General features: G+C 36.3%; 1 protein-coding gene across 2 annotated transcripts in view; it reads left to right on the top strand.

Annotated features, from left to right (window-relative positions):
* Positions 1–15263, top strand: part of SYT14 (synaptotagmin 14) — a 247158-nt gene that overhangs the window by 86921 nt on the left and 144974 nt on the right. The window contains exon 3 of one of the 2 annotated variants that reach the window (XM_007451556.1): positions 9220–9381. In XM_007451556.1, coding sequence (XP_007451618.1) covers positions 9220–9381 — 162 coding nt within the window. Of the gene's footprint in view, positions 1–9219; positions 9382–15263 lie in introns of those variants that run through there. The other variant, XM_007451557.1, reaches the window with a different exon arrangement.

Genomic DNA, 15263 nt, shown 5'->3' with positions numbered 1-15263 from the left:
TAACAAACCTGACCTTCATCAGAGCATTATCCTCATGTTTCCCTCTGTTTACTAGGCATCCACACTGAAGTAGTCCGCTGACATTGCTAATGTAACATGTCAAAACCTAAACTCGGTACCTGCTTCTCTCCTACTGCTCTCTTAGTTCCCATGCCCTAAACCATATGCCTTTCCTCTCGTATTTTTTCATTTTGGTAAATGCTGTTACTAATTCACCCATTCACTCAAGCCAGAAACTTTAGAATTATTTTCGACTTCTCTTTATCCTCATCTTCTACATTAATTGACTGGGTTATTATCAATTTTCCCTGAACAAAGTCACCCCTCTTCTCTGCCACCACTGCTACTGCTTAGACCTTATATTTTGCCGCCATTCAGTCCCTGCTGTTTTCCAGGTTTTCTATTGTTTTAAGCAATATCGTTCTACAAGTACAAAATATGTAGGATGGTATTCAAGGTTCTTTGACAATTTGGACCTTGTTTTCATTTCCAGTCATAGTGTTTCTGGTATATTCTTGGTCTTTCCTGAACACACATTCATTCGTGCATTTACAAATATTTGTATAATGTCAGCTGGTGTTGCTAGGTGCTTGGAGGATACAGAGGTAAATAAGACAGCCAAGAATGTTGCCCATTAGTGCTGATAGAATGCCATGCACACTGTTTCTCGTTTTTGATCATGCTCTTTCATCTGCCCTTTACACTTTAATAGAGTTTCTAGTAATCTTTCATACCCTACCCAAGTGTCATCTCCTTTCTGAAGTGTTACAAACTTTGCCAGGTAGTATTCCTTCTTGTGTTTCAGTAGTACTTTATATTCTATACTTCTATTATAGTGCTTGTTATATTATACTTGTTTATAGTTGACCTTTCTCCCTAGGTTAAATTTAAAAGTGGGAGGGGAGGAGAGAAATGAAGGAGGAATACAGAAATAAGGATTAAGGCAAGGCATAGGAAGAGACAAGAAGGGAAGGAGAGAAGGAAAACAGGAGAAGCAGTATGAGGAGTAAAGACACAGACTCTGAGCGTGGCCTGTGCTTTTCACACATGGCCTCAGGGAGTGCTCGCCTTGTCAGGAAGCTCAGGGTAAAGGCCAAAGCAGGAGTGAGAGCGACTTGACATTGTGAGGGAGACCCCAAAGAGGCTGCAGCCACAGGAGGCTGGAGTGGCTGCTGTCAGCCTTCCCCGAGGGCTTCGACCAGGCCCCTCAGGCTGTGCACCGGCTGAGCACCGCCCGCCTCATTTACCCCGTCCTGCTTCATGTCACTGACCCAGTCGCCCTGTTGCCAGAATGAGCTGAGGTCTGAAAATTGCTCAGCAGGACCAGGCATAACACGGGCCTCTTCTCTTGCGGTTTCACTTGCCAATGACCACTATCTTGATAATTCCATGTAGCCGACAGGGTCTTGGTCCTCCCACCTGGTGTCAGGCCTGAGCCTCTGAGGTGGGAGAGCCAAGTTCAGGACATTGGACCACCAGGGACCTCCCAGCCCCACATAATATCAATTAGTGAGAGATCTCCCAGAGATCTCTGTCTCAGTGCTAAGACCCAGCTATACCCAATGGCCAGCAAGCTCCAGTGCTGGACACCCCATGCCAAACAACTAGCAAGACAGGAGCACAACCCCACCCATTAGCAGAGAGGCTGCCTAAGATCATACTAAGTTCACAGGTATCCCAAAACACACCACCAGATGCGGCCCTGCCCACGCCAAAGACAAGATCCAGCCTGACCCACCAGAACACAGGCCACCAGGAAACCTACAAAAGCCGCTGAACCAACCTCAGCCACTGAGGGCAGACACCAAAAACAACAGGAACTATGAAACTGCAGCATGCACAAAGGAGACCCCAAACACAGTAAGTTAAACAAAATGAGAAGGCAGAGAAATATGCAGCAGATGAAGGAGCAAGGTAAAAACCCACCAGACCAAACAAATGAAGAGGAAATAAGCAGTCTACCTGAAAAAGAATTCAGAGTAATGATACTAAAGATATCCAAAATCTTGGAAATAGAAGGGAGGAAATACGGGAAACGTTTAACAAGGACCTAGAAGAACTAAAGAGCAAACAAACAATGATGAACAGCACAATAAATGAAGTAAAAAATTCTCTAGAAGGAATCAATAGCAGAATAACTGATGCAGAAGAATGGATAAGTGACCTGGAAGATAAAATAGTGGAAATAACTACCACAGAGCAGAATATAGAAAAAAGAAAGAAGAGAATTGAGGACAGTCTTAGAGACCTCTGGGAAAACAATAAACGCAGCAACATTTGAATTATAGGGGTGCCAGAAGAAGAAGAGAAAAAGAAACGGTCTGAGAAAATATTTGAAGAGATTATAGTTGAAAACTTCCCTAACATGGGAGAGGAACAAGTCAATCAAATCCAGGAAGCACAGAGAGTCCCATACAGGATAAATCCAAGGAGAAAAACGCCAAGACATGTATTAATCAATCTATCAAAAATTAAATACAAAGAAAAAATATTAAAAGCAACAAAGGAAACGCAACGAATAACATACAAGGGAATCCCCATAAGGTTAACAGCTGATCTTTCAGCAGAAACTCTGCAAGCCAGAAGGGAGTGGCAGGACATATTTAAAGTGATGAAAGGGTAAAACCTACAACCAAGATTACTCTACCCAGCAAGGATCTCATTCAGATTGGACGGAGAAATTAAAACCTTTACAGACAAGCAAAAGCTAAGAGAATTCAGCACCACCAAACCAGCTTTACAACAGATGCTAAAGGAATTTCTGTAGGCAAGAAACACAAGAGAAGGAAAAAACCTACAATAACAAACCCAAAACAATTAAGAAAATGGTAATAGGAACATACATATCAATAATTACCTTAAATGTAAATGAATTAAATGCTCCAACCAAAAGATATAGACTGGCTGAATGGATACAAAAACAAGATCCATATATATGCTGTCTACAAGAGACCCACTTCAGACCTAGGGACACATACAGACTGAAAGTGAAGGGATGGAAAAAGGTGTTCCATGCAAATGGCAATCAAAAGAAAGCTGGAGTAGCAATTCTCATATCAGATAAAATAGACTTTAAAATAGACTATTACAAGTACAAAGAAGGACACTACATAATGATCAAGGGATCATTCCCAGAAGAAGATACAACAATTGTAAATATTTATGCACCCAACATAGGAGCACCTCAATTAGGCATATGCTAACAGCCATAACAAGGGAAATTGACAGTAACACAATCGTAGTAGGGGACTTTTAACACCCCACTTTCATTAATGGCTAGATCATCCAAAACTTTAACACCCCACTTTTACCAATGGCCAGATCATCCAAAATGAAAATAAATAAGGAAACACAAGCTTTAAATGACACATTAGACAAGATGGGCTTAATTGATATTTATAGGACATTCCATCCAAAAACAACAGAATATACTTGCTTCTCAAGTGCTCATGGGACATTCTCCAGGATAGATCATATCTTGGGTGACAAATCAAACCTTGGTAAATTTAAGAAGATTGAAATCATATCAAGCATCTTTTCTGACCACAACACTATGAGACTAGATATCAATTACAGGAAAAAAATCTTTAAATAAATACAAACACATGGAGGCTAAACAATATGCTGCTAAATAACCAAGAGATCACTGAAGAAATCAAAGAGGAAATACAAAAATACTTAGAAACAAATGACAATGAAAACACAACGACCCAAAACCTGTGGGATGCAGCAAAAGCAGTTCTAAGAGGGAAGTTTATAGCAATACAGTCCTACATCAAGAAACAAGAAAAATCTCAAATAAACAACCTAACCTTACACCTAAAGTAGTTAGAGAAAGAAGAATAAAAATACCCCAAAGTTAGCAGAAGGAAAGAAATAAAGATCAGATCAAATGAAAAGAAATGAAGGAAATGATAGCAAAGATCAGTAAAACTAAAAGCTGGTTCTTTGAGAAGATAAACAAAATTGATAAACCTTTAGCCACACATCAAGAGAAAAAGGGAGAAGACTCAAATCAACAGAATTAGAAATGAAAAAGGAGAAGTAACAACTGACACTGCAGAAATACAAAGGATCATGAGGGATTACTACAAGCAACTCTATGCCAATAAAATGGACAACCTGGAAGAAATGGACAAATTCTTAGTAAAGCACAACCTTCTGAGACTGAACCAGGAAGAAGTAGAAAATATAAACAGACCAATCACAAGCACTAAAATTGAATCTGTGATTAAAAATCTTCCAACAAATAAAAGCCCAGGGCCATATGGCTTCACAGGTGAATTCTATCAAACAGAGAAGAGCTAACATCTGTCCTTCTCAAACTCTTCCAAATAGGTGGGAACACTCCTAAACTCATCTGTCGAGGCCACCATCACTCTGATAACAAAACCAGACAAAGATGTCACAAAAAAAGAAAACTACTGGCCAATATCACTGATGAACATAGATGCAAAAATCTTCAACAAAATACTAGCAAACAGATTCCAACAGTACATTAAAAGGATCATACACCATGATCAAGTGGGGTTTATCCCTGGAATGTAAGGATTCTTCAGTATACACAAATCAATCAATGTGATACACCATACTAACAAACTGAAGGATAAAAACCATATGATCATCTCAATAGATGCAGAAAAGGCTTTCAACAAAATTCAACACCCATTTATGATAAAAACTCTCCAGAAAGTAGGTAGAGAGGGAACCTACTTCAACATAATAAAGGCCACATATGACAAACCCACAGCAAATATCATTCTCAATGGTGAAAAACTGAAAGCATTTCCTCGAAGATCAGGAACAAGGCAAGGATGTCCACTCTTGCCACTCTTATTCAACAGTTTTGGAAGTTTTAGCCACAGCAATCAGAGAAGGAAAAGAAATAAAAGGAATCCAAATTGGAAAAGAACAAGCAAAGCTGTCACTGTTTGCAGATAACATGCCACTATACAGAGACTCCTAAAGATGCTACAAGAAAACTACTACAGCCAGTCAATGAATTTGGTAAAGTAGCAGGATACAAAATTAGTGCACAGAAATCTCTTTCACTCCTATACACTAATGATGAAAAATCTGAAAGAGAAATTAAGGAAGCATACCCATTTACCACTGCAACAGAAAGAATAAAATACCTAGGATTAAACCTACCTAAGGAGACAAAAGACCTGTCTGCTGAAAACTATAAGACACTGATGAAAGAAATTAAAGACGACATACAAACAGATGGAGAGATATATCATGTCCTTGGATTGGAAGAATCAATATTGTGAAAATGACTATACTACCCAAAGCAATCTACAGATTCAGTGCAATCCCTATCAAACTACCAACAGCATTTTTCACAGAAGTAGAACAAAAAGTTCACAATTTGTACGGAAACACAGAAGACCCCGAATAGCCAAAGCAATCTTGAGAAAGAAAAACGGAGCTGGAGGAATCAGGCTCCCTGACTTAGACTGTACTACAAAGCTACAGTAATCAAGATAGTGTGGTGCTGGCACAAAAACAGAAATATAGATCAATGGAACAGGATAGAGAGCCCAGAGATAAACCCACACACATATGGTCACCTTATCTCTGAGAAAGGAGGCAAGATTATACAGTGGAGAAAAGACGGCCTCTTCAATAAGTGGTGCCTGGAAAACTGGACAGCTACATGTAAAAGAATGAAATTAGAACACTACCTAACACCATACGGAAAAATAAACTCAAAGTGGATTAAAGATCTAAATGTAAGTTCAGATACTATAAAACTCTTAGAGGAAAACATAGGTAGAACACTCTGTGACATAAATCACAGCAAAATCCTTTTGGACCTCCTAGAGAAATGGAAATAAAAACAAAAATAAACAAATGGGACCTAATGAAACTTAAAAGCTTTTGCACAGCAAAGGAAACCATAAGATGAAGAGACAACCCTCAGGATGGGAGAAAATATTTGCCAATGAAGCAACTGACAAAGGATTAATCTCCAAAATATACAAGCAGCTCAATATGAAAAAAACAAACAAACCAATCCAAAAATGGACAGAAGACCTAGAAAGACATTTCTCCAAAGAAGATGTACAGATTGCCAACAAACACATGAAAGGATCCTCAACATCACTGATCATTAGAGAAATGCAAATCAAAACTGCAATGAGGTATCACCTCACACTGGTCATAATGGCCAGCATCAAAAAATCTACAAATAATAAATGCTGGAGAGGGTGTGGAGAAAAGGGAACCCTCTTGCACTGTTGGTGGGAATGTAAATTGATACAGCCACTATGGAGAACAGTATGGAGGTTCCTTGAAAACTAAAAATAGAACTACCATATGACCCAGCAATCCCACTACTGGGCATATAACCCTGATAAAACCATAATTCAAAAAGAGTCATGTACCAAAATGTTCATTGCAGCTCTATTTACAATAGCCCGGGGATGAAAACAACCTAAGTGTTCATCATCGGATGAATGGATAAGGAAGATATGGCACATATATACAATGGAATATTACTCAGCCATAAAAAGAAATGAAATTGAGCTATTTGTAATGAGGTGGATAGACCTAGAGTCTGTCATACAGAGTGAAGTAAGTCAGAAAGAGAAAGACAAATACCGTATGCTAACACATATATATGGAATTTAAGAAAAAAAAAATGTCATGAAGAACCTAGGGGTAAGACAGGAATAAAGACACAGACCTACTAAAGAATGGACTTGAGGATGTGGGGAGGGGGAAGGGTAAGCTGTGACAAAGCGAGAGAGAGGCATGGACATATACGCACTACCAAACGTAAGGTAGATAGCTAGTGGGAAGCAGCCACATAGCACAGGGAGATTAGCTCAGTGCTTTGTGATGGGCTGGAGGGGTGGGATAGGGAGGGTGGGAGGGAGGGAGATGCAAGAGGGAAGAGATATGGGAACATATGTATATATATAACTGATTCATTTTGTTGTAAAGCAGAAACTAACACACCATTGTAAAGTAATTATACTCCAATAAAGATGTTAAAAAAAAAAAAAGATGTTCATTGCAGCATTATTTACAATAGCCAGGACATGGAAGCAACCTAAGTGTTCATTGACAGATGCATAAAGAAGATGTGGCACATATATACAATGGAATATTACTCAGCCATAAAAGGAAACGAAATTGAGTTATTTGTAGTGCGGTGGATGGACCTAGAGTCTGTCATGCAGAGTGAAGTAAATCAGAATAAGAAAAACAAATACCATAGGCTAACACATATATATGGAATCTAAAAAAAAAATGGTTCTGAACAACCTAGTGGCAGAACAGGAATAAAGATGCAGATGTAGAGGATGTAGAGGATGTGGGGAGGGGGAAGGGTAAGCTGGGAAGAAGTTAGAGAGTAACACTGACATATATACGCTACCAAATGTTAAATAGGTAGCTAGTGGGACACAGCCGCATAGCACAGGGAGATCAGGTCAGTGCTTTGTGACCACCTAAAAGTGTGGGTTAGGGAGGGTGGGAGGGAGATGCAAGAGGAAGGGGATATGGGGATATATGTATACATATAGCTGATTCACTTTGTTAAATAGCAGAAATTAATGCAACATTGTAAAGCAATTATACATGGCTAGTGTCTGGGCATAACTTCTTGTTTTTGATAGCAGGATCTGGTCCTCAACACCAGCCTCATATTCTGGTAGCACTCTTACCATTCCTGTCACCTTCTCGCTCACCCTCATCGCCCCTCCCGTACAGTATCATTCTCTGCTCCATCCTCTGTGACAATATTACTTAGCCAGCTTTGAATAGGCTGTAATGTCATATCAGTTCTACACCTGGATGCCTGGCTTTCACAAATAACGAAAAGCTAGGAGATTAAAGCACTCATCATTGACTGGTGGGTGACTTCATTTTTAACAAATGAGCTAGATGCTAATTGTCATGGCTCTTCTGATTGAAAGAAAAATCTTGAAGGAGATGACATTTTAGATGCTGCTTGAGCAGTGGAGGAAGAAAGAGTAGGGGATATTTGAGGCTTAAGATTCATTCTTAACTAATAGTTGAGTATTATATGGAAGGCACTGGTGACAGAAAAATTTAGTTCCTGTTTAACTCCAAATGACTGGTGTAGAGAGATAATGCAAAAGTTGAAAGAAAAGAGATTGCTGAGGATTGGAGAAGTTGGAGAAGGTTTTGTCTGTTCTCACTCTACCAGATCTCCCTGGATGATTTCATGTATTCTCTTGAGATCAGATTCTCTTGAGAACCTGGTAGTTCATCATAACAAAGTTTCATGGAGTTTCTGGAATATATCGTGATCTCCTGTGTCTATATGCACATGCTGTTTTTTCTGCCTGGAATAGTGTTAAGTTGGCTAATTCTTAATAATTCTTAAAATATAATCACAGCAGCCATTACTTTCAGAAAAGCTTACTTGATCCTTCAACACTGGGTTAAGTATTTCTATAGTTCTCATAGTCCTTGTTCTTCCCCAATCATAACCTTTATTGCACCATGTTGTAACTGCCTTCACTAGACTGTTCAAGGACGACAGGAAATGGGTATGTGATAATGCCTGGTATATGGCTGCTACTCCAAAAATATTTGTTGGTTGAATGAATGAGTGGGATTTGGTAGAGAGGACACTTGGTCACTCCAGGCAAGGGGAAGAGGGCAAACAAAAACAAGGCATGGGGTAATGCATATAGCTGATTCTGAGGCAGTGAGTGCAATCATTTGATTGGAGTGTAATATTGAAAAGAGAGGCTGCAGCTTTCAATGTCAGGAAGTCCAGAGTTTGTTTAACAAAAAAAGGCCATTGAAGCTTTTAGAGATAAGAAGAATAATACACATTCTCATAAATTTGATTAAGTGATAGACCTGTGCTTGGGAAATAAGTTTTTCTAATTCTTGTTTTAAAATTTTTGTAATACTTTTCAATGGACTTAAACATATGATAACTGCCTCTTTTCAACATATGATAACTGCCTCTTTTATAGACTCGTCTTTTAAGATTGTACCCACATAATTTATAGGGAAAGTTTTAGAAGATTTTAATACTCTTGAATAAATTGAACAACTCATTAAACTGTGCAATTTGTTTTTCTTATAAACTGAACTGTTGTGAACTATGAAAATTTTTAAACGTAATTCAAATAAGGCAGTAATCTAACACATGTATAGGGGTTTCCTTCTTGTTTGTAACTTGAAGAAGAAAAAATGCTTACAGCTGTGACTTTTTTTCCCCTCTAGTATCTCCAGAGGCAGTTGGATTTTTGTCAGCTGTTGGGGTGTTTATTATCTTGATGCTGCTCCTTTTTCTCTATATTAATAAGAAGTTCTGTTTTGAAAATGTTGGCGGGTTTCCAGATCTTGGTTCAGGATACGGTACAAAGAATTCACAAGATAAAATTTGTAAGTATCATATCACTGCTTTCCCTTGTTCGGTCTTTCTGTCTGTACTATTTATTACTTTCTTTAAAAAAAATATATATATATACAATAAAAAGCTTGATTTTGACATATAGTAAACTAACCTTGAGCCACTATTCTGAGAGTAGATGTATTAAGTAAATTATGTTCAGTTATCTCTTTATTGCCCATGAATTGCTCTCATAGTGCATAAAGATGAATTGTATACCATCATTGAATGACACTTTTATTTTTCAAATATAAGGTATGCTTTTGAGCCTGTTATATGAACAGATATGCTTTAAGAAGGACATATCTTATTACATTTTATGCTTTAATCCATTGTCCAAATAGTTCCCTAGAGAGCTTTTTTCCCGTGTCCCTAGAAGGTTTTTGAAAGTATTCACCCTTTATCTTTACGTGCTCTTGAATTCTCAGTGATGGATAATTTTATTGTTTGGAGAAGGTGGTTTTCCCTGGTAACTTAGTGTATAAAGTCTGATTATGAAAATTAGTGTTCCTCTCCCTCCCTTGGCACCACAGGCATACTATATGACTTAGTGTTACTAGATAGCAGGAAAGGTGAGGGCTGTGAAACTGTTCTTTCTCTTATGAAAACATTTTATATATTAAAATAATTACAAGAGTTCTTTATTTGCTATTTCCAAAGACTCCTATAAATGATAGCAGGAGCAAGTTGAAAATTGTACAAGTAAGACATTAATTGAGAAGAATTTTAAGGAACAATAGAAGAGAAACCGTGCTTTTCTTGTCCATGAATATATGTTGAAGAGGTGCTTTTCTCTTATTTCTGATAACTTAAAAAGTGATAGCCTCATTGTTTATGGAAATCTTATTATCGAATTACATCATGCAGCTTTTGCATTAGGAAACTATAGTACTTTATGTGGTTTTGGTTTGATCAAGTTTAATGTTTCTCATACGTCACTTCAGTCCTGTTTTTTCATCATTTGTGTAGAATGAACTGGTTAAAGATACCTCTTTTAGCAGCCTCCAGTAATTCTGTGTTTTAGCATTTTGGGTTTTTCTTTGGTCTTATCCCTTTACACTCTTAAAAATTATTGAGGACCCCAAAGAGCTTTTGTTTATGTGAGTTATAGCTATTGGTATGTACCAAATTAGAGTTAAAGGCTAAGAAAATTTTAAAATATTTTTATCGATTTATTTTAAAAAACCCAACAATAAGCCTATTACATGTTAATATAAATGTATTAATTTTAAAAACTATATATTTTCTTAAACCAAAAAAAAAAAAGTTTGGTGAGAAGAGTGACATTGTTTTGCATTGCAAATCTCTTTAATGACTGGCACAGAAGGAAGCAACTGGATTCTCACATCTGCTTCTGCATTCAGTCTGTCATATGGCCTCTGGAAAATCCAAGTGCTCATTTGTGAGTGAATGAAAGTGAAAAGTTACATATCCTCTTACTCTTATTGTAAAAATAGTTTTGACCTTGAGGATCCATTGGAAAGGTGTCGGGGACCTTATTAATTTTTCTGAGGCTGTTTCTTATTCACTTATTAAATAAGAATAATAATATTTACCTCCTAGAGTTATTGTAATATCAAGTAAGATAAAATTTGTGAATCACATTGCCTTACATATAATAGCAACTCTGCAAATGTTCACCCTCTGCTCTTCCCTATTCTAACCTCTATGCAAAATTGTTTAGATATGTAAACAAATATATATTTAGGGGAATATATAGGGGAAACCCTTAATATATTTTTTATTTTGAAATGATATTGGTAATTTGTTAATAAGATAGGGTAGTTCCCATACATAGACTATTAATAAATAAACTAAAAAGTACATAATAAAAATCCTTTTTATACTTCTTCTTGCAGGTATAGAATAAAAACTCAATAGTATTTGAGGGGAAAATATTGTCTTGCTGCTGTTATGATAGCTGTGGAGTGGGAAAAAGTCATTACGTTTAAACCAAGTGGTTTGATTTTTTTTTTGAAGCGTCTTTACTTCAACATATTTCTTCCATTGCATAAGCATTTACAGAAAAATTAAAAGATACAATGTGAAATACTGATATTGGGCTAATGAATAGCACCATTTAAGTAAATGTTAAATTCAGACTTGAAAGTGGTTGATTTTTTGAGAAGAGAAAATTCCATTATTGCACCTTTTAGGAACAAGGAATTAGAAAATGGCATTTTTCAAAAATTTTCAGCAGAATCTGCCTTCAGTGTCCTCTCTGGTGGACACAATCAGTAATGCTGTGGAAGATTTGACCACTGCTGTGGGGGAAGTCAGCTATGCTTTCACTGACTCGGTTGCTGAACAGGTAGCAAGTATGATAAGTGGCTTCCGCCCAGAAGAGGAAAGCCCTGCAGCAACAGAAGCTGTAGATACTTCTAAACGAGAAAATACCACGTTACCAGAAGTCTCTAAAAACACTAATTGTCAGAAAACACAATTCGATTTAGAGCACCAAGCAAATCGAATAAATAGCTATAATACTTCAGTTTCACAAAAGCAAGATCAAGGAATGAATGAAGAAGGAGTATTTAAACATATTAATAATAGGCAACAGACGCTATCAAAATATCAAGAAACCAATACTGCTGGTGATTCTTCTTTGAAAGGCCAGATGAGTGATGGTAGGATATCAGTTAGCAAGCAGTATGCAAGGGCTGGATCTACTTGTCAAGAACTTGAAAGTACTGACAGATGTAGAAAATATGGATTAGGAATTTCCAATAATGGTAAGCATGACCTAAAGGAGGTAAGATTTCAAGAAATGCAAGAAAATTATTTAAAGAAGGCTGAAAAACATATTAAAAGTAAAGGATCCAAAGGGAATAAGTGTTCAGGAAATGAATGTTCTCCAAAAGGTATTTTGGGAAGCAATAGACATATGATACAGAAATCCATTAAGAAAGAAGACATACATCCAGCAGCATCAACTAATTCTAAAGGTAAGTGTTATGGAAAAATCAAAGAACAAATAAATCCAACAAAATACTACAAAATGAAAGGAGACATAAAAACAAAGAAAAATGAAGCCATTTCTGCCAAAAAAGAAACAGCAAAGAGTAAAGATGAAAAATATTCTGAGATAATACCAGAAAAAGGTGAGGTCTCCTAATGTGAGTTTGAGTGATAAAATTTTCTCTTGATTTTTTACGTTAGGAAAACATCCAAATTTCTAAATTTTTCTATACACGTCTGTGTATCTAATTTAAGGCTTTCTTGAATCCTCTTACTGGGAGACATTTTTAAAGTGATACAGTTTTTCCTCATTTCAAAAGTCATTTCAAAAGCATTCATGCTATTTGTATACCTCTAATTTAGTTACTGCCCCTGGTCCCTGCATTATTTGGCCAATTTTAAGGGCCTTAATTTTACTTAATGCCCATTTAGTTTACAATCAGAAATTCTATGGTTTTCTTAAGTAGTGTGCATACTTTAATTGGAATTTATTTGGTGTGCTACAGTTAGATTTAAAAATTTTATATTTTTGTAGCCAACCCTTAAGCCCTTTATACCGTGTTGCTCTTCACATCTTTCCTATTAAGAATGTACCAAACGTTTTATGTTTTTCCTTGAGAGCAATAGATTTTTATCTTACTGAATAACATGCTTCAGGATATGTATCTATTCATTTAGCCATACATTAAGAGTTTTATATGACATATGTTTCCAATGTGTATATGTGAACAATCTATTATTATTCATGAGTTCTCTATGTAGAATTAAGATTCCAGCTAAGCAGTTATAGTGTTCATCCACAATATTTGTGACAATTTTTAAAACAATTAGCTGACAGTTACTTGGTTTTGGTTGCAGAATTGCTTCATATCGCTAGTTAGTACACCTGGTTATTCTTTAGTCATTTTCATTCATTGCTGGTCTGATCACAAGGCCAGAAGTACACTGGCTTTTATTTATAAAAGATACATACAGAATTTTTGTGTATATTTTACATTCTCATAAAATAACCAAAATACTGAGTAGCAGTAGAAATGAACAAGACTGTTTCCGTTCTGCTACATGACTTTGTGCATAATAGGGTCTGCTATTTATCAATTATATGAATGTTTTTTAAATGATATAATAGAGGCTGATCCAGGATGGATGAGCTAATTAAAAAGGAATGCCAATTTTTGGAAATACCTCCATTTTGAAGTCTATTCTTGTAGCAGTTTTTTGCATGTCAGATTCAGTGTTTTTCTGGTAGCCTTGGTTTAGTTTTGGTAGCCTTATTACTTGAAGTAGCAAAAATGAAAAGAGAAATAAAATTAAGTAGAATAGTTTACATATTATTTTATTCATAAAATAACAGTAGAATGGATGCTAGTAATAAATACTGCAGTAGCAATACAGAATTTTAAATTTTGTTTTGATTTGTTTTCATTAAGAAACATGCTGCTACCTAAAAGAAATCAAATATTTCTGAAGTATTCTAGATTATAGTCAGTACTAAACTGAAACATGTTATGTTCTAAAATCGTTTTGAAAATTATTTGACCCGTATGGATTGTCCCTTCATTTGCTGAACTATAATGTTGCTAGTACCTGTGTCCTAGGTTCTGACAGAGCTTACAAGGTATAATAAGAGGAAGAAGAGTTTCCTTCTCTGTTCCTGAATGCAGAGCTACTTTAGGTAATATTTTGTAGTAGGTGAATTTCTAGTTACCCTCCTGCTGCCTTAAGACCACCACCATGGTATCCCACAAGTGCTAAACCCTGGGAGTCAGAATGCCTAGGTTCTAGACTAGATCTGCCATCTCAGCAGATGCCATCTCTTCCAATAGAACTTTCTGCAATGATGGAAAAGTTCTACATATCTATATTGCTTCATACAGTAACCACTGTCCGCATGTAGCTCTCGAGCACTTGAAACGTGGTTAGTAGCACTGGAGAACTAGATTTTAAATTTTATTATTGCTACTTAGTTTAAATAGCTGCATGTGGTTGGTGACTACTAAATTGGACACTGCAGAATATAACATCAGTCATAGTTTCACCCTTTGATGGTTTTATTTTGCTGAATTAAAAAGCAGGACTTAGACTAGTGACGTCCAAGCTCCCTTACTTCTAACTGTAAGCATTCAATTTCTATCCCCTATTTTAAAATTACTCGTTCTGTGTCTCCCCACCTGAATTTCAAACATTGATTCCTCTACTGCAGATGATCTTAGCTGAGTATAATGAGAGAAATATCTAGACTGAACTAATAAATTCTGACTGCTATGGTCTCTTTATCCTTCTAGAGTTGTTTTATAATTCTGAGAAGGTTGCATCATGGTCTAAATGAATCTCAACATGATGCAGTTTCAAAATTTTTACCTTAAAAAATGGTAATAACTAGTGCTTTTTAAAATAATATAAAATTAATTAATTTACCTTCTGAAAAATTTATTTGAAATTTGGGTATATTTAAGTAGAACTTTCATAGTAAGTCTGCCTTTCACAGATAATGTGTTAAGCTTGGTGTATATGCTTCCAGACGTTTTTGTATGTACGTGTAAACTTATACTGCATGTATGTGTGTATATGTTGCATGTAGGCATATGTATGTTAATCTCTTTTCTTCTCTTTTCTCTTAACATGATGTGGTAGTTATTCTTTCCCTGTGAGTACTTGTAAGTTCACCTCCTCATTTTTAATGACTGTATAGTATATCATTGCATAGATGTATCATAATTTACTTAACCAAGGCTCAGCAATGGACATTTAGCTCATATTTTATTTTTGTTTTCCTTTGCTGTTAAACACAGTGCAGTAAATTGTCTCAAATACATATTACTGCTCACTTGTTAATTATTTTCTTAGGCTGAATTCCTAGAAATGGAATTGGTAAATTCCTAGAAATGGGTCAAAGACTATGCAGATTAGAAAGTTT

This window comes from Lipotes vexillifer, unplaced genomic scaffold (genome assembly GCF_000442215.2).
Source record: "Lipotes vexillifer unplaced genomic scaffold, Lipotes_vexillifer_v1.1 scaffold111, whole genome shotgun sequence".
Classification (NCBI taxonomy): domain Eukaryota; kingdom Metazoa; phylum Chordata; class Mammalia; order Artiodactyla; family Lipotidae; genus Lipotes; species Lipotes vexillifer.
Note: the sequence above shows the minus strand (reverse complement) of the source record. Positions and strands in the feature narration are given on the sequence as shown.